Source organism: Coregonus clupeaformis, chromosome 29 (assembly GCF_020615455.1).
Source record: "Coregonus clupeaformis isolate EN_2021a chromosome 29, ASM2061545v1, whole genome shotgun sequence".
In the NCBI taxonomy this organism is placed as follows: Eukaryota; Metazoa; Chordata; class Actinopteri; order Salmoniformes; family Salmonidae; genus Coregonus; species Coregonus clupeaformis.
The window spans coordinates 20,266,879-20,288,116 of NC_059220.1; the positions used below are offsets into that span (position 1 = coordinate 20,266,879).

Consider the following 21,238-nt stretch of genomic DNA (forward strand, 5'->3'; position numbering starts at 1 on the left):
TTGTATTTTTGACTTTGTTTTGTTTTACCCCATATGTAACTCTGTGTTGTTGTTTTTATCGCACTGCTTTGCTTTATCTTGGCCAGGTCGCAGTTGTAAATGAGAACTTGTTCTCAACTGGCTTACCTGGTTAAATAAAGGTGAAAAAAAAAATATGTCTCTCCGCCCAAACAATGGGAGGTAGACAGCTTTTCCGCCGAGTCGGGCCTCTCTCTTCCTCTCTGTTTAACGTGCCCCAGTTTACACCCCACACAGTAGGTGGCGGAATGCACTTTTAACGTATGTTTATGCCGTCATACCATACTCTTCATGCGAGCTACAAACAAAATACAGTGAGACTTTGGTGAGTAACCCCTCTTTTAAATGCAGATATAATTGAACATGTATTCAGTTTCTATTTACAACACGTTTACCAACACTATATGCACTAATGTTACAGCTTGGCTAGCTAGCTACTAATGCATAGTGATGGATGCATACGCCTAACTAATAATGATCAGCCTGACTGGCTCTGTATTCAGATGTGTAGTTCGCCTTTTATGTTTCACATTTATTAAACCCCTGAAAAACATAACCTTGAATACTTGTTGTAGGCAGTAACCGAGCCTTTGATCATCAGTTCCATTACGCATAGCTAAGAGTCATTGGAGGAAGACGTCTTCAAAGGAGTTTGGTTGACCCCGACGCTCAATCTGAACATTAACAGTCATAGTTTACGGTACGGTTTCGGATGTGAAAGGACCTTATCTTTCATATCAGCAAGAAATAACTTAACAAAACTTAAGGTTAAATTGATACACACCTTGATATGGTTAGGGTTAGTGTTCCCACACAGGCCATATCAACATGTTACAGCGCTTGTTTACATAAAACAGACAGAAGACAAGAGGCCACTTGTGCTAATTAGCCATCTAGCATGCACCGCACACCTAACGGCTGTGTGGATGTGTAGCAAAAGTGTAGTTTTGTTGGATGGAGGCACCCATAGCTGTATGAATCTGTACCGAACTGCTACAGTAAGTGTATCTCTTTTATTTTAAGGTTTCATTCTCGCGGATGCAAGATCAGGGCCATATGTTTCTAAAGCCGTATCGCAAGCAATTATTATTGACGTTTCTAAACGTTAAAACACTGCGTCGGGATTGTAGTTCACATGAGCCAGTCGTGAGCGAAGCTAATGGCTGAAAACTGTAGGGAGAAGGCAGAATGCTGCCTAGAGTTTTCGAGAGCTAACGGTAACCCACCCAGCTAGCTAGCTATCCCCAGTACTTGACAGATGACTGAGCTGTCAAAATATGTTATTTTATTTAACCTTTATTTGATCAGGGAGTCATACTGAAACCAAGGTCTCTTTTACAGATCAGCACTGAATTACAGAAAATACCAGTGTTGTAAAGTCTGGTTTCGAGACCACAGAGTGTCTCGGTGTTGTCTTTGTGTCGGATACGTTTGTACTCGGTCTCCGACAGTGAGGACTCGTAATTTCTTCCCGAGACCAGCTAAGTAAAACTCATAATTATCAGCTTCCATTCAGTCAGCGCATAAAACCGCTTCACCAGGCTATAGCTATATATAATCCTTTCTTGAAACATGAATATCTTAACAGCCTTTATATCTATTATAGACATGTGTGCGCAGTAGCGAACCAATAGGCCTTCAGTGTGTGACAGGTTCGTGATTCTGAAAGGACAGCAACCGTAATACCAGCGCACTCATATACAGTGAGGGGAAAAAAGTATTTGATCCCCTGCTGATTTTGTACGTTTGCCCACTGACAAAGAAATGATCAGTCTATAATTTTAATGGTAGGTTTATTTGAATAGTGAGAGACAGAATAACAAAACAAAAAATCCAGAAAAATGCATGTGTGGGGTTCTATTTTCTAATAATTGGATCTGTATGTGATGAATAGCTTAGAAGGAATGCATTAATGATAAGCATAGGTTTGTACTATACTGATAAAAATTGTTTCACATAACAGGCTGTGATTCATGTGTGGAACGTTAGGGGGTAAGATGAGATAAGAATTTGTGTCTCCAAATACTAGACTACACTGCTTCTTTGTGTTCTGTGAACCGTCCAAGGACATGGGTACTGCAAAAAAAGTGCTAACTCCACAGGTTGTTATGATAAAAACTTATGCCTGGCAAAAGGGATGCGCCAAGGGTCTGGGACCAGCCCGTGCGCCAACGGATTGGCTGAGTAAGTCTAAACCACGCTCAGTCTCTACTCTGATTGGCCAGCAGAGATTGGGAACTATCTCTGTCAGAGTATTTGAAGAAGAACCTGTAACAATGGATTAGTTCTCTGAGTGCCCTGCGTGGTATTTCAGTGGACCCGTATATACGAACCTTCATACGTATCATACATACATTTTGCATATAATAAATTTAGCTTGGATTGAAGATCTCTTGATTCTTATTCCAATACCAGATTTGAATTACGCAATTTCTAACACATGTCAAAAATGTTATAAATTGATTTGCATTTTAATGAGGGAAATAAGTATTTGACCCCTCTGCAAAACATGACTTGGTGGAAAACCCTAGGTCAGACGTTTCTTGTAGTTGGCCACCAGGTTTGCACACATCTCAGGAGGGATTTTGTTCCACTCCTCTTTGCAGATCTTCTCCAAGTCATTAAGGTTTCGAGGCTGACGTTTGGCAACTCGAACCTTCAGCTCCCTCCACAGATGTTCTATGGGATTAAGGTCTGGAGACTGGCTAGTGTGTTTTGGGTCATTGTCATGCTGGAATACCCATCCACAACCTATTTTCAATGCCCTGACTGAGGGAAGGAGGTTCTCACCCAGGATTTGACGGTACATGGCCCTGTCCATCGTCCCTTTGATGCGGTGAAGTTGTCCCGTCCCCTTAGCAGAAAAACACCCCCAAAGCATAATGCTTCCACCTCCATGTTTGACGGTGGGGATGGTGTTCTTGGGGTCATAGGCAGCATTCCTCCTCCTCCAAACACGGCGAGTTGAGTTGATGCTAAAGAGCTCGATTTTGGTCTCATCTGACGACAACACTTTCACCCAGTTCTCCTCTGAATCATTCAGATGTTCATTGGCAAACTTCAGACGGCCCTGTATATGTGCTTTCTTGAGCAGGGGGACCTTGCGGGCGCTGCAGGATTTCAGTCCTTCACGGCGTAGTGTGTTACCAATTGTTTTCTTGGTGACTATGGTCCCAACTGCCTTGAGATCATTGACAAGATCCTCCCGTGTAGCTCTGGGCTGATTCCTCACCATTCTCATGATCATTGCAACTCCAAGAGGTCAGATCTTGCATGGAGCCCCAGGCCGAGGGAGATTGACAGTTATTTTGTGTTTCTTCCATTTGCGAATAATCGCACCAACTGTTGTCACCTTCTCACCAAGCTGCTTGGCGATGGTGTTGTAGCCCATTCCAGCCTTGTGTAGGTCTACAATCTTGTCCCTGACATCCTTGGAGAGCTCTTTGGTCTTGGCCATGGTGGAGAGTTTGGAATCTGATTGATTGCTTCTGTGGACAGGTGTCTTTTTATACAGGTAACAAGCTGATATTAGGAGCACTCCCTTTAAGAGTGTGCTCCTAATCTCAGCTCGTTTCCTGTATAAAAGACACCTGGGAGCCAGAAATCTTTCTGATTGAGAGGGGGTCAAATACTTATTTCCCTCATTAAAATGCAAATCAATTTATAACATTTTTGACATGTTTTTCCAGAATTTTTTGTTGTTGTTATTCTGTCTCTCACTGTTCAAATAAACCTACCATTAAAATTATAGACTGATCATTTCTTTGTCAGTGGGCAAACGTACAAAATCAGCAGGGGATCAAATACTTTTTTCCCTCACTTTAGGAGAGTGCACTTCTTGTAAAACACAAAGAGCCAGTGGTGTAGTGGAGGGTATAAGCCGTATAGAAATCATGCACAAAATAGCATACACAATCGCAATGCACGTGAAATATATTAACATGCGCGCCGCACACACACAGCCTACTTTCAGCGGAATATAATTTACATTTTAGTCATTTAGCAGACGCTCTTATCCAGAGCGACTTACAGTAGTGAGTGCATGTATTGTCCAACTGGTCCCCCATGGGAATCGAACCCACATCACTGGTGTTGCAAGCGCCATGCTCTACCAACTGGTCCACACAGGACATCTGCAGGCTTAAGCAGCCCTCAACTGTTTTGTTGTTTTTGCATAGAGCAGCTCACAGAAGAATCAGCATTGTTGTGGACTTAGAAAATACAATTTTGATGGTCTTATGTTTTTTTATTTTTTTGAGTGAAAATCTGGAAAACCATCAGAAAAACAGGATTTTTCACACAGGGTGCCTTTCCTTCGCTGGGCGGGCCATTTGGGAACTTCTCCAGGCACCACTACACCACTGCACAGCGCCGATGGAAAGACAGCAGTCACACACAGTATGATGTTAAAGGATAAGCAGTCCATAAACTCTGACATAAGCTAGTAGATCCCAATCATAAGAATACAAAAACACAGCCATTAAGCATTTCCCAATCAAAATGTACCCATTGCAAGAAACATTTAGCACTTAAAGTGGAACTGACAGCGTTTTTAACTACTTTGCAGATATGAAACAAACAGACCATCATAATATCAGTCAAAAATATCAAATTCCCAGTTTATGCTACAAAACCAACTTCATAAGAGGTTTTAAAAATAGGTTATATTTGACTCAACCAGTGCTTAATTTGAGCTGGATCCTGCTGGAACAGGATCCGGCACCTCTCAGATTTGACATTGTTTGATCCGGCACCTATTTGCCTGGATCCGGTACCACTCGCGGCATGATTTATTTATTATTAATCAGCATTAAATCAAGTTGACTCCTCATTATTTCTCCCGCCTCCCAGAAAGACCATGTAAAAGTGCGGTGACCTTCTGTGTAATCGTCCTATCCTGCCACACTGATTCTGGACCTGTTCTCTTATTTGTACATAGAGGTTATGGGGAGGGTCAGTGGGGTAAGTAGCTGATCTTGACACAGGTCTTGGTAGTGGTGGCCAGCTAGTGAAGAGGTCCCTACGTACAGTGGGGAAAAAAAGTATTTAGTCAGCCACCAATTGTGCAAGTTCTCCCACTTAAAAAGATGAGAGAGGCCTGTAATTTCATCATAGGTACACGTCAACTATGACAGACAAAATGAGAAAAATAAATCCAGAAAATCACATTGTAGGATTTTTTATGAATTTATTTGCAAATTATGGTGGAAAATAAGTATTTGGTCAATAACAAAAGTTTCTCAATACTTCGTTATATACCCTTTGTTGGCAATGACACAGGTCAAACGTTTTCTGTAAGTCTTCACAAGGTTTTCACACACTGTTGCTGGTATTTTGGCCCATTCCTCCATGCAGATCTCCTCTAGAGCAGTGATGTTTTGGGGCTGTCGCTGGGCAACACAGACTTTCAACTCCCTCCAAAGATTTTCTATGGGGTTGAGATCTGGAGACTGGCTAGGCCACTCCAGGACCTTGAAATGCTTCTTACGAAGCCACTCCTTCGTTGCCCGGGCGGTGTGAAGGTAATCTGAATATGTGCTTCATATCACATAGGCAGGAGGCCTATATATTCTGATATGTGTGTTCTGCTGTAGCCTACATTGATTTATTTTATTTGAAGTTATTCCGATATTGTGATTTGTTCTACTGCTACATTGATGTCTTGGAAATTATATGAAATTCGGGTCTTGTAAGCCCCACAGCAGAGTATGTGTGCATATGGCGGGTGTTCTGCAGTGTTGTCTAAAAATGTTGCTGTACATTGATGTCTAGAAAATTAGGCTATAAGAAATTCGGACTTGTGTAAGCCCAACAGCTATACTCAAGTATGTAGGCATACTGCAGTGACGTCTAAAATGCTTTTAATTAATTAGCACCTTAGAGAGTGCTGTCCGTTTCACCACCATAGATAGTAGGCTACTTGGCTGCTACATTGTTTGACACCTTTTTTTTCTCAATGTGTTCCGGTACCTCAGAGCCCCCAGTAAATGTAGGCAAAAAAAAGTAATAGTTAGTCAAGAACGCTCTAGATAACATGTAAACAGCCTAACCAGCTCTGCTACAGCGAGTAAAATTAGCTTGGGTGCTTGGTTGGGACAAGCATGCATTGGCAGGCAAGCTGCGGAAGGACGAGGAGGCTACAATTCCCTGTTGTTAATCAGTGCAAGTTTTGGCGGCCAACTAGCTGAACATTTTTGAGGGTTTATCTAATGTTCCTTCATTTTAGCTTATCTTGCTCTGGCTAGCATTAGTTGTTGATGTGCATAACTGAGGGAGAGACAGCCTACCTTTTCATGGTTGTTTGATCAGTAGGACTGTAAAGTTCCCAAATGTAAGAGGACTCCTGTGGTGTTTACATATTTGCAGAAATCCATTCGGGTGTATATTGTGGCTTTTGGCGAATGCGTTCTAATGATTTAAAGTCGAGCTGTTGCAACTGCCTGTAAACACACAGTCCAGTTCAAAGTTATTATGGTGGTGATTTGACAAAATTACAATCATGGTCTTGACTCGATTTGCTCCGGTCTTGAATCGGACTCGCTTTAGGTGGTCTCAAACACAACACTTGAAAATACACACCAATTTCTTTAATATTTTAGATTGTTAAACAGTGTGTCTTGTGTGGACTTATACACTATGAGACTAAACTCGCCTGTTTTTAATGGACATTTGTATTTATGAAGGTGCTAGAGTTCAGTATTGTTAGTTTGTGGAATGTACTATATTTGTCTGACGTCTATTTTTCTCTTCCTATAAGATGGCTTGAATAATAAATAGATGCATAATTCTACCAGCCAGGCCTGGTCTATGTTCCACCTTTCTGGAACATGTTACTGTCCCCCAGGTACAGTAACATGTCTCCCCCGGGTACAGTAACATGTCTTCCCCACCCCCCCAGGTACAGTAACAACATGTCTTCCCCACTCCCCAGGTACAGTAACATGTCTCCCCCCAGGTACAGTAACATGTCTTCCCCCCAGGTACAGTAACAACATGTCTCCCCCCAGGTACAGTAACATGTCTTCCCCCCAGGTACAGTAACACATGTCTCCCCCCCCCCCCAGGTACAGTAACATGTCTTCCCCACCCCCCAGGTACAGTAACAACATGTCTTCCGGCCCACCTCAGTCGCCCGCAGTGGCTAAGACAGAGGTGACTGTCGAAGGAGAATGTCCTCTCCTCGCCGCCACCTTTGCCTACTGGGACAACATCCTGGGCCCACGGGTGCGCCACATCTGGGCTCCCAGGTGCGAGCAGCCGCTGTTGCTGAGTGACGGTGAAGTCACCTTCCTGGCCAATCACACGCTGAACGGGGAGATTCTGCGCAGCGCCGAGTGTGGAGCGGTGGACGTCAAGTTCTTCGTCCTAGCTGAGAAGGGCGTCATCATAGTCTCGCTGATCTTCGACGGCGAGCTGAAGGGTGACAAGAACACGTGTGCCCTGTCCATCATCCTTCCACAGACAGAGCTGGCCTTCTACCTGCCCCTGCACACTGTCTGTGTGGAGAGGCTCAAACACATCATCCGCAAGGGACGCATCTGGATGCAGAAAGTAAGTGTTCAGATGCTAAGTTCCAAGTCTACCCCCTACTAGGCCATCCCCTTAAGGCAGTGTTTCTCCATCCATTCCTAGGGAAATTGACATTTGTTATAGCCCAGCACAATCACCTGAATCACCAAGCCGGTATTTGTCATTGACATACAGGGCTACAACATCATTTCTGTGCTGACATCAGAGATTGTCCCCATCATGGAGCTGCTGTCCTCCATGAAGACACACAGTGTCCCAGAGGACATTGACGTGAGTATCAGAAGCAATCATATACACTTTCATCATATAAAACAGCACTGTGCATAAAATACAGTAGAGCTCACTATACTCCGCAGACCCATTTATGTTGCAACTTTGCTTTTAAAAGTTAGTGGGGTCTGTAATTGACATCCTTGATAAAGATGAGCAAAAATGACTATAAAATACATCATTCAAATACTGAGCTATATTGTATGCTCAAAAAAATTGGAAAATAATTTTATACTAATACAATTTTTCAGAAAGATTGTTTTCTCATCTATTGACACCCCTGTTTTCAATACCTCACCTTGCAAGGATAACGGCACTGAGCCTTTTTCTAAAATGTTTTATGAGTTGGAGAACACATTGGGATGGCTCTTAGACCATTCCTCCTTCCAGATCCTTGATATCCTAGGTCTGGGCTTATGGACTGTCCTCTTCAATTCTAACCACAGGTTTTCAATGGGTTTCAAGAAGACCTGTGAAGAAAATTGTTGTATTTTGTAGTTTATTTGAAAATACCAACTTTTCAAATACTCGAGGTAGTCGAATATAGTTTCAAGTAAAAGGTAACTATTTTATTTAATGTTCAAAAACAGGTCTCAGAGCAACAAATAATATTTGAAGGTATTTGAATATATGCAAGTTAGATAGTGTAGGGGCGGGCTGGCCAACAACTGATGAGTGTGAAGTAACACAAGCGTAGACCAAAATGGACCTTTCTGGAAACGACCCAGGACTTTTATTCAGGGAACAAAACAACAGAATGCGCCACAGCGCTGGGTAACAATAAAACCAAACCAAAACCTAGCTCGTCTTTGGGCCTTTCTACACAGGTCTTCCAGTCCCTCTCTGCTACCGGACAGCTAAGCTGTTTACTGGCGTATCCAACAAAATAAAATAAAAATCCAACAGTCTGGTCCTTACTTGGGTCAGGTCCACGGCCAGGTAACGTCTTGTATGTTCCTGTCCAGTTGGGTTCGATATCCCTCCCAGTGTTGGAGAGCTCTGCATGTCAGCTCTTGCTGCTCCAGACCAAAAAACCGACCTGGCCAAAGCCAGGTTAAAACAGCCACCACCCAACCTCCAAGCTAATTATATTCAGGTGTGTGTAATTAGGCTCTTACTTACCCTTCCGGGCCATCCTCTCTCCAGGCCAGCAGATGTAGCCAACGAGCAGGAATATACCGGCCTTCACGCACACACCCACCCTCTCACTCATCACTATATCTATATCTCTCTCATATATATATATATATATATATATATATATATATATATATATATATATATATATATATATATATGATGGCTGCCAAATATTTGATGAAGAACCAAAAACTACAACATGTAGTTGAATTAGTCTAAATATATGATCATAAGCACATGGTTTGGAGGGCTCTTAGATATGAATCTTAATATAGCCTATAGCTTACAATTAATTACATGATGGACATGGAATCACCTCAACATTAGAGTAGACCACTTTTGCAGCTTTAAAATCACAAAAAAATATATTTCCATAATGAGTGAGACAAGGTAATACAGTAACACTCAAGTTCTTATACATGTGTAGTAACTTGTGATTATTACAATAGCAACATTGTTACATAGGACTTTGAAAATTGCTTTATAATTGCATAATAATGTAGTTATTACATATGTGGAATAAGGAACAGTCACTATTCCTCTTGTGTACAGTAGTTACAAAAACTCAGCTCATTGCTATGCAACTAAAATGCAATTATCAAAGTGCTAATAAAATGTTGCTCCAAAAGTAATTACAGTTTTATTACACAGGCATAAGAAGTTTAATGGTAAGTGTTACTGAGAATGCTAATGGTGACAAACTATGGCGATTAAGTGTCGAAACGAAATATCCCAAAACTGCCCTATTGAATCAACTACAGCCAAGGTAGGTAGAATATTATGTTAGTTTTAATTCTGATTAAACTATCCCTTTAAATATGCTATAGTGTGTGTTTTGAAACAAGAACACTTACCCTCAGATGGACAGAGGTTCCAAGTTGTTTTTGCCAAGCATCCAACTTGCTGTTTGCAATGTTTGCAAATGGCTTTGAATTACTCTGCAGTATTATCAGGTATCATAAAATTATTTGCAGCTTTCAACCTTTTCAGTGGCATGTTGAAAGAGTCATACAGTAGTTGAGCGTCACAACTTATTTATTCTTATCTGTACAAAATATTATTGGTTAATTGGTTTGACTTGATTATGTACACATGGGGTAATGGACATTTAGGAGAATGGACATTTACAAAATGTTCAGATAAATCTATTTGTATTTGATTATCTACTGTTTGATTGGAATAGTATAGGACAGGGGTTCCCAAACATTTTTGGCCCGCAACCCCATTTTGACAATTTATTTCGCGACCCCACCATATAAAAACAAGTTATGTAATCAACGGACAATGTTTGCTTTTTTAAATTTGGGCTGTGACCATCTATTACAAATCAGACTGACAGTATTTTTAACAGTATTTCAAATCTGAAGACAGTATGGTTTGAAGTTACTGAAATGCATCAAAGGTATTGGGAAGTTCAGAACATCATTAGGCAATAATGTTGTATGATCTTCTGTGTAGAAAATAACCTAATCGTTTATGCCCCCCTCCCAAGTCTGATTCAGTGCCTGGTCTTGTCCACTCGGTTCTAACAGCTTGTGGGCATAGAGGGGAAACAGTACGTACGTGTTCCTGAGGGTCTTATCTTTCAGTGATGGGGTCATAATATTTTGTAGTTTAAACCATTCAAAAGATAGCGTCACATTTGTAGGAAGAAAACAGAAACATCCCTGTTTATTACAACCGCATCTAGCGGCTACGTTCTATGAACCAAGCACAAATGTTCTCTCGCCACACCATTTTCAAATCAGTCAACCCCGCATGGAGTTGAGACCCCTAGTTTGGGGAAACCCTGTTATAGGAGATTGTGTGCTCTATTCATTCTATTTCTATCTTCAACATGCAGTTCCAGATACAGCCCTGCCATTAGTTGAAGGCAGCCAATCCAATAGTTTCAGAAAAGTAGTCACTTCCTGAGTTAATCATTCAAATATGTTGATTTCTCATATCTGTATTCAAATAGTTTTAATAAGTAGTACTTTTTTTGGAATCTGTATTCAAGTAGTTGTTCCCCTGGAAAAATAGTTAAAACTATAGTTATCCCAGGTCTTGAAAAACCATGTTTTTAATTGAAGAAGGTAGTTCATAAGCGCAGACGAAGGATATCAAGGATCTGGAAGGATTCTGTATGGAGGCATGGTCAAGATTCCTCCCAATGTGTTCTCCAACTCATAAAACATTTGAGGAAAAGGCTATCGTTATCCTCGCAAGGTGAGATATTGAAAACAAGGATGTCAATAGTTTTTACCCCTACCTTTTTGAGGAAGATTATTACTTGTTAAACAAAATCTCTTCTCTGAGCAATTATGTTAGTATAAAATAATATAATTTCCCCACAAAAGTTTCTCAATACTTTGTTATATACCCTTTGTTGGCAATGACACAGGTCAAACGTTTTCTGTAAGTCTTCACAAGGTTTTCACACACTGTTGCTGGTATTTTGGCCCATTCCTCCATGCAGATCTCCTCTAGAGCAGTGATGTTTTGGGGCTGTCGCTGGGCAACACGGACTTTCAACTCCCTCCAAAGATTTTCTATGGGGTTGAGATCTGGTGACTGGCTAGGCCACTCCAGGACCTTGAAATGCTTCTTACGAAGCCACTCCTTCGTTGCCCGGGCGGTGTGTTTGGGATCATTGTCATGCTGAAAGACCCAGCCACGTTTCATCTTCAATGCCCTTGCTGATGGAAGGAGGTTTTCCCTCAATCTCACGATACATGGCCCCATTTATTCTTTCCTTAACACGGATCAGTCGTCCTGGTCCCTTTGCATAAAAACAGCCCCAAAGCATGATGTTTCCACCCCCATGCTTCACAGTAGGTATGGTGTTCTTTGGATGCAACTCAGCATTCTTTGTCCTCCAAACACGACGAGTTGAGTTTTTACCAAAAAGTTCTATTTTGGTTTCATCTGACCATATGACATTCTCCCAATCCTCTTCTGGATCATCCAAATGCACTCTAGCAAACTTCAGACGGGCCTGGACATGTACTGGCTTAAGCAGGGGGACATGTCTGGCACTGCAGGATTTGAGTCCCTGGCGGCGTAGTGTGTTACTGATGGTAGGCTTTGTTACTTTGGTCCCAGCTCTCTGCAGGTCATTCACTAGGTCCCCCCATGTGGTTCTGGGATTTTTGCTCACCGTTCTTGTGATCATTATGACCCTATGGGGTGAGATCTTGCGTGGAGCCCCAGATGGAGGGAGATTATCAGTGGTCTTGTATGTCTTCCATTTCCTAATAATTGCTCCCACAGTTGATTTCTTCAAACCAAGCTGCTTACCTATTGCAGATTCAGTCTTCCCAGCCTGGTGCAGGTCTACAATTTTGTTTCTGGTGTCCTTTGACAGCTCTTTGATCTTGGCCATAGTGGAGTTTGGAGTGTGACTGTTTGAGGTTGTGGACAGGTGTCTTTTATACTGATAACAAGTTCAAACAGGTGCCATTAATACAGGTAACGAGTAGAGGACAGAGGAGCCTCTTAAAGAAGAAGTTACAGGTCTGTGAGAGCCAGAAATCTTGCTTGTTTGTAGGTGACCAAATACTTATTTTCCACCATCATTTACAAATAAATTCATAAAAAATCCTACAATGTGATTTTCTGGAATTTTTCATAGTTGACGTGTACCTATGATGAAAATTACAGGCCTCATCTTTTTAAGTGGGAGAACTTGCACAATTGGTGGCTGACTAAATACTTTTTTCCCCCACTGTACTTTAACAGTTATTTTTTCTTAACTGCATTGTTGGTTAAGGGCTTGTAAGTAAGCGTTTCACTGTAAGGTCTACTACACCTGTTGTATTCGGCGCATGTGACAAGTAAAATTTGATTTGATTTTTGAACTACTCTCTGTATGTCTCACTACAGTTACAGTAGGCAAACCTTTTTATCTTGTCCTTCATGTTGAGGACTATTTCACCAAAGAACTCTGTTTGTTCCATCTGTGTTAGATCAAGGACACTGTCCTAAATGATGATGACATTGGAGACAGCTGCCATGAAGATTTCCTGCATAAGTAAGCACTCTTTTTTTTATTGTAGGCCTACCTGCTTCATTCTGAAAATTGGAAGCATTTAAGTTACATCTACGTTTATTTATTTATTATTTTATTTTTATTTTTACACTACCCAAAACCATTCTGTGACAATTTAACCATAGGAAAATTATAAATACTGCAATGCAGTGTTGATTAAATTGAGCTCTGAGACTGATAAGTAATCTCTATTAACTAATGTTGCCACCAAGTGGAAAACCCTGCACATTATCAAGAAACAACCTTGAGTGCCCCTGCTTTTCTTTTTCTGGGAAAGACACAGGGTTAAAAAAATGTTTCACTCTCCTTCAGGTTAGCAGCTTTTCTCTCTGTTGTTGTCCAAGCTGGGCAGGTCCATTAGGTACACATTGCTTACCTTGCACACTATATTTGTGATGAGGTTGTAGTTATCAGTGGAATGCAGTTATGCACCCCCTGACAGATCTGTCTAAACATAATTATCTTAACTGCCTGTGGAGATGACAAATGCACTGCAAGTCATAATTTATTTTACATAGCTTTTAAGTGTTATTGCAGTAGTCAGGAAACACTTATGTCACTTTAGAGACCTATATTAAAGTCATATTTTTATGACAAACACATACACACGTGGACACATTTCATTACATTTTAATGTTGCTCATTATGCTAAATTAATATCAAGTGACTATTCCTCATCCTTGTCATTTATTTTTTTAAATACACACACATGAAATTGCCTCCGTCTCTCAGGGCAATCAGTTCTCATCTCCAAACGTGTGGCTGCTCCATGGTGGTCGGAAGCAACCCAGACAAAGTCAACAAGGTACTGACAGATTGCCAATACTCTGTGCTCAAAACATACATACAGTGCCTTTGGAAAGTATTCAGACCCCTTGACTTTTTCCACATTTTGTTACGTTACAGCCTTATTCTAAAATTGATTAAATAGTTTTTTTCCCCTCATCAATCTACACAAAATACCCCATAATGACAAAGTAAAAACAGGTTTTTAGACATTTTTGCAAATTTATTAAAAATTAAAAACTGAAATATCACATTTACATAAGTATTCAGACCCTTTACTCAGTACTTTGTTGAAGCACCTTTGGCAGCGATTACAGCATCGAGTCTTCTTGGGTATGACGCTACAAGCTTGGCACACCTGTATTTGGGGAGTTTCTCCAATTATTCTCTGCAGATCCTCTCAAGCTCTGGCAGGTTGGATGGGGAGCTTGGCTGCACAGCTATTTTCAGGTCTCTCCTGTTCAAGTCCGGGCTCTGGCTGGGCCACTCAAGGATATTCAGAGACTTGTCCCGAAGCCACTCCTGTGTTGTCTTAGCTGTGTGCTTAGGGTCGTTGTCCTGTTGGAAGGTGAACCTTCACCCCAGTCTGAGGTCCTGAGCGCTCTGGAGCAGGTTTTCATCAAGGATCTCTCGATCCTGACTAGTCTCCCCAGCCCTTCTGCTGAAAAACATCCCCACAGCATGATGCTGCCACCACCAGGCTTCACCGTAGGGATGGTGCCAGGTTTCCTCCAAGCGGGCTGTCATGTGCCTTTTTACTGATGAGTGGCTTCCGTCTGGCCACTCTACCATAAAGGCCTTACTGGTGGAGTGCTGCAGAGATGGTTGTCCTTCTGGAAGGTTATCCCATCTCCATAGAAGAACTCTAGAGCTCTGTCAAAATGACGATCGGGTTCTTGGTCACCTCCCTCACCAAGGCCCTTCTCCCCCGATTTCTCAGTTTGGCCGGGTGGCCAGCTCTAGGAAGAGTATTGGTGGTTCCAAACTTCTTCCATTTAAGAATGATGGCCACTGTGTTCTTGGGGACCTTCAATGCTGCAGACAGTGGCGGCTCCTGAAAAAATTCTCAGGGGGGGCAATTTTTCTGATGATTTAGGTGACCTACACACATTTTAAAAAAGATATGTCCAGCAACAACATGAAGACAGGGGCAGCATATAAGTCAATACTGATATACACATTACTTGCTTCAAAAAGGCCTCATGGTTGAATTGGAAATATGTGCACCTGAGCATAATTCACAACAAGCAAGCAGGAGCTTTTGATAGAGGCTACTGAAAACATTGATGCAAGTTATTGGTAATAGGAAATTTTTATAGACTTCCATATTCTGCCCTCTTGTATAGATTTGTGAAAATGAACAGTGATAGACATTTTGCCTGAAAACAGAATTTGAAAATAATTTCTAGAAAAGGTAAACACATCTATCTGTATGGCTTTGTAAAAATGAACAACCATATTCTGGCCAATTGTATAGATTTGTAAATATGATCAACCATATTCTGGCCAATTGTATAGATTTGTAAAAAAAAGTTTTACTTTTTTTTTAATGAAAAATAACTATTTTAAACAACATCAACTGTGAACTGATTTGGGCGTGTGTGTGTTAAAGAGACAGACAGGGAGGGACAAAGAGAGAGAGAGGCTACATTACTTGTACTGAAACTGTTCTCTTCTCTCTTTCAATGCAGCAAAGCGGTCAATGACTTTCTCATTGAAATCAGGCATGCTGAGGACTAGTTTACTAGTTACTTTTTTGATGCGAGAAGTAGCTTGCTGCATGATAAAATTCAGCTGATGCACATAGCAATGCACGTAATGGGCATTCTTGAAATGCTCACGTACCTTTTGCTGCACACCAGCCTTCTCTCGCCTCATCACACTGGCTCCATCGTAAGCTTGCGCAATGAGTTTGACTTTCTCGTCGTCGGCAAAAAGACCGTTCAGTCTCTCCAAAAGCACACTGGCGATTGAGACTGAGGTTGATTCCGAGATGGGAAGGAACTCAAAAAAGCGCTCCTGCACTTTGTGGTTGTACCTCAGCACCAGCTGTGTCTGTGTAGAAACGTCCGTGGTCTCGTCAGCTTGGATAGCTACGAAGTTCGCCGACTTCACCTCCTCCACAATATGTTCCCTCATGACCGCTAGCATACACTCCAGTAGCTCGTTTTGAATGGTCTTTGATGTGAACTTCTTTCAAAGAGACAATCGAGTTGCACTGAACGCTAGCCATCTTGATAGTAGTACGTGAATTGATTGACGCTGCTACCCGCTCTTTTCTTAGTTACGTTCATGGTTATGTTACGTATGACGAAAGCGCGTAAGTGCAAGCCCTCAGAAACCCATAGAGATTGTATTGAAAGCTCTGATATTTGAAAAAAAAGATTTTACATGAGAGGCTATGAGAGACTTCTGGGCGATTTTCAACCTGACTGAAATCGCCCCAAAACGGTCGGGGCCATTTGAAGCACGACTTTAGCCTGATTGGACATTTAGTGGCAGATCAGACGTCTAGATTAGAACACTGATAACTACTGTTGCCGTGATATAATTGATTAGAAAAAAAATCCCTTGCTTTTCCCGTTTGGCAGTGCGTCGCCCATATCGCCCTAATGAACACACCGCCCCTGGCTGCAGACATTTTTTGGTACCCTTCCCCAGATCTGTGGCTCGACACAATCCTGTCTCGGAGCTCTACGGACAATTCCTTCGACCTCATGGCTTGGTTTTTGCTCTGACATGCACTGTCAACTGTGGGGCCTTATATAGACAGATGTGTGCCTTTCCAAATAATGTCCAATCAATTGAATTTACCACAGGTGGACTCCAATTAAGTTGTAGAAACATCTCAAGGATGATCAATGGAAACAGGATTTACCTGAGCTCAACTTTTAGTCTCATAGCAAAGGGTCTGAATACGTATACTAAGGTATTTCTATTTTTTGTAAATTTGCAAAGATTTCTAAACCTGTTTTCGCTTTGTCATTATGGGGTATTTTGTGTAGATTGCTGAGGAACTTTGTATTTAATCCATTTTAGAACAAGGCTGTAACGTAACAAAATGTGGAAAAAGTCAAGGGGTCTGAATACTTTCCGCATGCATACATTGGCTGCTGTATCAGCATATGTATTCACACTCATGCACACAGTAGTTGTATAAAAATGTTCTACACACAGACGTGTCTGCATATGTTATTGTGTATCTACAAAAAATTGCAGCATACAAAATCTGACATGACAGGTTAACACACACCCACACTCTCCTCCAAATCCTCTCTCCCTCACTGAAATGCGGATGTGATGTGAGGTATTCCACGTTGATATTTATTTGTGTTTTCTTGTGCTCTAGATAGTGCGCACACTGTGCCTCTTCCTCACCCCTGCTGAGAGGAAGTGCTCTAGGCTCTGTAAAGCTGACTCCTCTTTCAAGTACGACACAGGACTGTTTGTACAAGGCCTCCTCAAGGTACCCCACCACGCCACTCTAAATTACAGTTCTCTAATGCTGGTCCTGGAGAGCTAGTGTGTGTGCAGGCTTTATTTTTTGGCCAGCACTAACGCACCTGTTTGAAATCATAAACTAATAATTATCTTCGGTCCAATGTGTTCAATGAGGGTTACATAACATTTTGTTTTCTCACATCTAGATTATCCCATTGTAAGGGCATGCAAATTAATAATTTAAATGAAGTATTTTTTTTTCAAACCAAGGCCTCAAAAAATTAACAAAAGGTCATAGCTTAACAGACTGCCCTCCTCATTACGCTCCCCCTCCTTTCTCCAAACCCAGGACTCCACGGGCAGCTTCGTCTTGCCCTTCCGCCAGGTGCTGTACTCGCCCTACCCGACCACGCACGTTGACGTGGACATCAACACGGTGAAGCAGATGCCACCCTGCCATGAGCACACGTACAACCAGCGCCTCTACATGCGCTCTGAGCTCAGCGCGCTCTGGAAGGCGGCCAGCGAGAATGACATCGCCCCCGACGCTGTCATTCACACCGACGAGTCTTTCACCCCCGACCTGTATGCTTTCTTCTCTCCTGTTCTGTTATTCCAATTAGATTGGAATTGCCTGTGTTTATTTAGCTGCCTAACAGCATTGCTTGATTTATTTCATATGTATCAAATTTGTTTAAATTAACATTAATGAAAGACGTGGATGTTATTCTGTTTTTATGACCACTAAAAGCTCCACTCTATTATCAGAAATATCTTTCAGGACGTTATGCATAAAGACACCCTGGTGAAGTTATTTATAGATGAGGTAAGACACCAGCACAAAGGAAGCAACAATATTTGTGGTGCTGAAAAATGGTCTCATCATATGTCAGCCTTTGTTGGCTTATCAGGGCCAACAATAATAGTTGATTGTCGGTTTTATTCCCAGGTGTTCATGCTGAAGCCAGGCCTCAATCTGCGAAGTACTTACTTAGCCCAGTTCTTGCTGATCCTTCACAGAAAGGCGCTCACACTACTCAAATACATTGAAGATGAAACGTAAGTTACCTCCCACTATGGAAGCAGATGTAATTGGTTTCAATATTACTTTTGCCCCAGCACAGCAGCACACCATGTAGTACAACTTTTGATAAGCTTGAATTCCCCACCCACAGGCAAAAGGGAAAGAAGCCTTTCCGCTCCTTGCGCAGCTTGAAGACAGACCTCGACCTGATGGTGGAAGGTGACCTGAATATCGTCATGGCTTTTGCTGAGAAGCTGAGGGCTGGACTGCACTCCTTTGTATTTGGGAAGCCATTCTACACCAGTGTACAGGAGCGAGACGTGCTCATGAGTTTTTGACTCTTTTACTCTCATCCTCATGACTTATGTTTGTTATCTTTTATCATTTCTTATTATTGTTGCATTGTTGAGAAGGAACCTGCAAGTAAGCATTTAATTGGACGGTGTATACCAAGGTTATTATAGTAAAATTAAAACTAAAATTGGAAAAACTATAGTAAACAAATCAAAACAAACTATACTGAAACGTATCATTGACTGCAAAACTAACTAAAATAAATAAAATAGAAGCCATCATAAATTATTTTAAAATCTAATGGGATTTAAGCATTTTTTTCTAATAGGGTTTTTGAGCTTCTGAATCTGGCGGGTAAGTGCTGCGAGTAGATGCCGATGTTTCAAATAGGCCTAGTTTGTGCATCGCTATCACTAGCAAACAAGGAAGAAATCTGAGAGCGAGCACAGAGCGTGACTGGGCCAAGCTAGAACAGCTTGTGAATTTGGAGCCGTTCGCAATCTACACCGACCAACTTCAGACTGACAGCCAGTCGCTGTCTGATGTGGTGCCGTGCCTTAACCTTGAGGCACACTTGCAATCAACTACTACTGGGAAAGAGGGAGAAAGCGAGAAAGAAAGAAAGAGTCACCTCTTCAGTTCTGGCAGGCAAGGATGGCTGTTAATCCAAAGCTGTGCCACTGGATCTGGTTTCTGCCCCTGCATCCCAAGCGTTCGTGGAGAGAATATTCTCTGTCCATGGACAACTGTCATCAGGCTTGAGAAACTGAACGACCACCTCTCTGGAACGCAGTCTTCTTGAAGATAAACCAGAAAATCTTGTTTGATTTGAACAGAAACACACACACAAGCTGGCTGGCTGTGAACTGATAGATTTGTGAATAAGTGTTGAATTGCTTATGTTTTTGCTGTTGTTGCAGCCATTTTATTAACCCTATTTGAATGGGTTAGTCAGTGATGCATGTTTTAATATTACATAAACATAACATGTCAAATGTGCCATGACTTAATTTGTTTTTTCCTTTCTTTGTCAGGTAAAGGTACTTGATTCATCTTACATCTACTACTAAAGTTTTAAAAAGCATTGGATTGGTGTAAACATGGGCAAGAGATTTCTTGCACCAGTCTAGGTGCTTATCCTTTTAAATCCAAGTCACATTAGGATTGATTTATAATTTAAACCTAACCAAACCTATCTCCTGGCCATGGAGTTGTATGGTCCTCTAGTGTAGGGTTTCCCAAACTCTATCCAGGGCATAGACTTGGATAGACACAACATATGTGTCATGATGGCATCGCTGAGAGCATGGGCAGCACCATTGAGGCCATCTCCATCTTGAAATAGTACATTTACTTCTTCACAAATAAACTTAATTGGCTGATCCCACCTGATGACCCGGTTGAAGTCGTGATAGCCGGGTCATCGGGAGGGATCAGCCAATGAAGTTTACTTGTGAATAATTAAATGTACTATTCCAAGATGGCGATGGCCTCAATGGTGTTGCCCATGCTCTCACAGAAGCCATCATGATACAGAGATGTTAGGCATATCACCTTATGTATTACTGTATTACACCCTGCCCCCCCCCGGCAAGAAGTGACATCCCCCCCAAAAACACGAACTATATGCCTACAACACATAAATGGCTCCTAGCCGCCCACGCATAGGCTGCTTTCTGTCCCTAATTCTAAAACAAAATAGAAATGTTTTTATCAAACTGAAACTAAATAAAAACGAGTAAATCAAGTCTGAACTAACTGAAACTAAACTGAATTTCAAATTAAAAACAACAAACCATATAAATAAAAACGAATATTAAATCACAAAACTATAATAACCTTGGCATATACCATGTGTATCCCATACCTATGACTAATAAAACTTTAAACTCGATCATGTCTTGAAATGGGTAAGAAATTGACATGATTTGTCCAAAAGCTGCCTTTTTATTCGGGTGACATTTTCTGTCCGCTAAACAGTGTTTGAAATGTGCAAAAACAATACAGACTTTCCAAAGGTCCACATTTCAGATGTTGAATTTTGGTAGGAGCTATGTCCCATTTAAAGTCCAAAAACTCCTTCAGTTGAATTCGTGCTGCTGTCCTTTATTGGTAATTTTCAATGTCTTATTGAAAGCATGAGTCTAGTGTCTTCAGTGCCTGTGTGGTACAAGAAGCCCTTGACGGGACTTCACTTTATTTGTGAAACTTGAATGTTTGGATACCTTTCATATCAATGTTAGCACACTGATTGTACAACGTTAATTACATAGAGGAAATCCAGAGTTAATGTAGTCTATCTATTGACTTACTGACCACAACAGCCATGTCTAGGTTATGAACCATAATTGCCCTTTGCAGTGCCAATACTTCACGCTGACATGGTAGCCTATAGTTGAGCTTTATGTTGGTAAAATTATTTGCGATAATTACAAGAGGGACAACTTCATCTGATGCATGTATGGTCAACACAGCCACTGGTTTTGTTATCATAATGAACCATTTCCATGAAGGTATGTGTTCTGTAGTCTTGAATTTGTGTACATTGCAATTATGCATATGTACTGTAGGTCTGAGCATGCATGCTGATTTTTGACGAGACAGGTTATTTTTTGTAATTGTTTTTGATGTACATCTTGATGTGTATAGAATTAATTATTAACTTAACTTATTTTAAGTATAATGTGATACACCAGGCCATATCA

At 41.3% G+C, this 21,238-nt stretch overlaps 1 protein-coding gene across 2 annotated transcripts; it reads left to right on the forward strand.

Moving 5' to 3' along the window:
- The first annotated feature begins 249 nt into the window (after positions 1 to 249).
- LOC121544807 (guanine nucleotide exchange C9orf72) lies at positions 250 to 19,538 on the forward strand. Of its 2 annotated transcripts, none has more exons than XM_041854966.2 (10): positions 250 to 343; positions 7,113 to 7,569; positions 7,723 to 7,818; positions 12,906 to 12,970; positions 13,721 to 13,793; positions 17,124 to 17,240; positions 17,565 to 17,800; positions 17,984 to 18,041; positions 18,165 to 18,274; positions 18,391 to 19,538. In XM_041854966.2, exons 1-10 carry the CDS (start codon positions 282 to 284, stop codon positions 18,575 to 18,577), a joined length of 1,461 nt encoding a protein of 486 aa, XP_041710900.2. In that variant the 5' UTR covers positions 250 to 281; the 3' UTR covers positions 18,578 to 19,538. The 2 variants fall into 2 exon arrangements, with proteins under 2 accessions (XP_041710900.2, XP_041710901.2); XM_041854967.2 differs by lacking the exon at positions 250 to 343 and adding an exon at positions 379 to 1,016.
- The last annotated feature ends 1,700 nt before the right edge of the window (positions 19,539 to 21,238 follow it).

Bases quoted from the DNA above. Each gene is read 5' to 3' on its own strand.
- LOC121544807 (XM_041854966.2), top strand. From the start codon at position 282: ATGTTTATGCCGTCATACCATACTCTTCATGCGAGCTACAAACAAAAT. The intron at 17,241-17,564 runs GTACCCCACCAC...CTCCAAACCCAG, and splicing joins TTGTACAAGGCCTCCTCAAG to GACTCCACGGGCAGCTTCGT. The intron at 18,042-18,164 runs GTAAGACACCAG...TTTTATTCCCAG, and splicing joins TGAAGTTATTTATAGATGAG to GTGTTCATGCTGAAGCCAGG.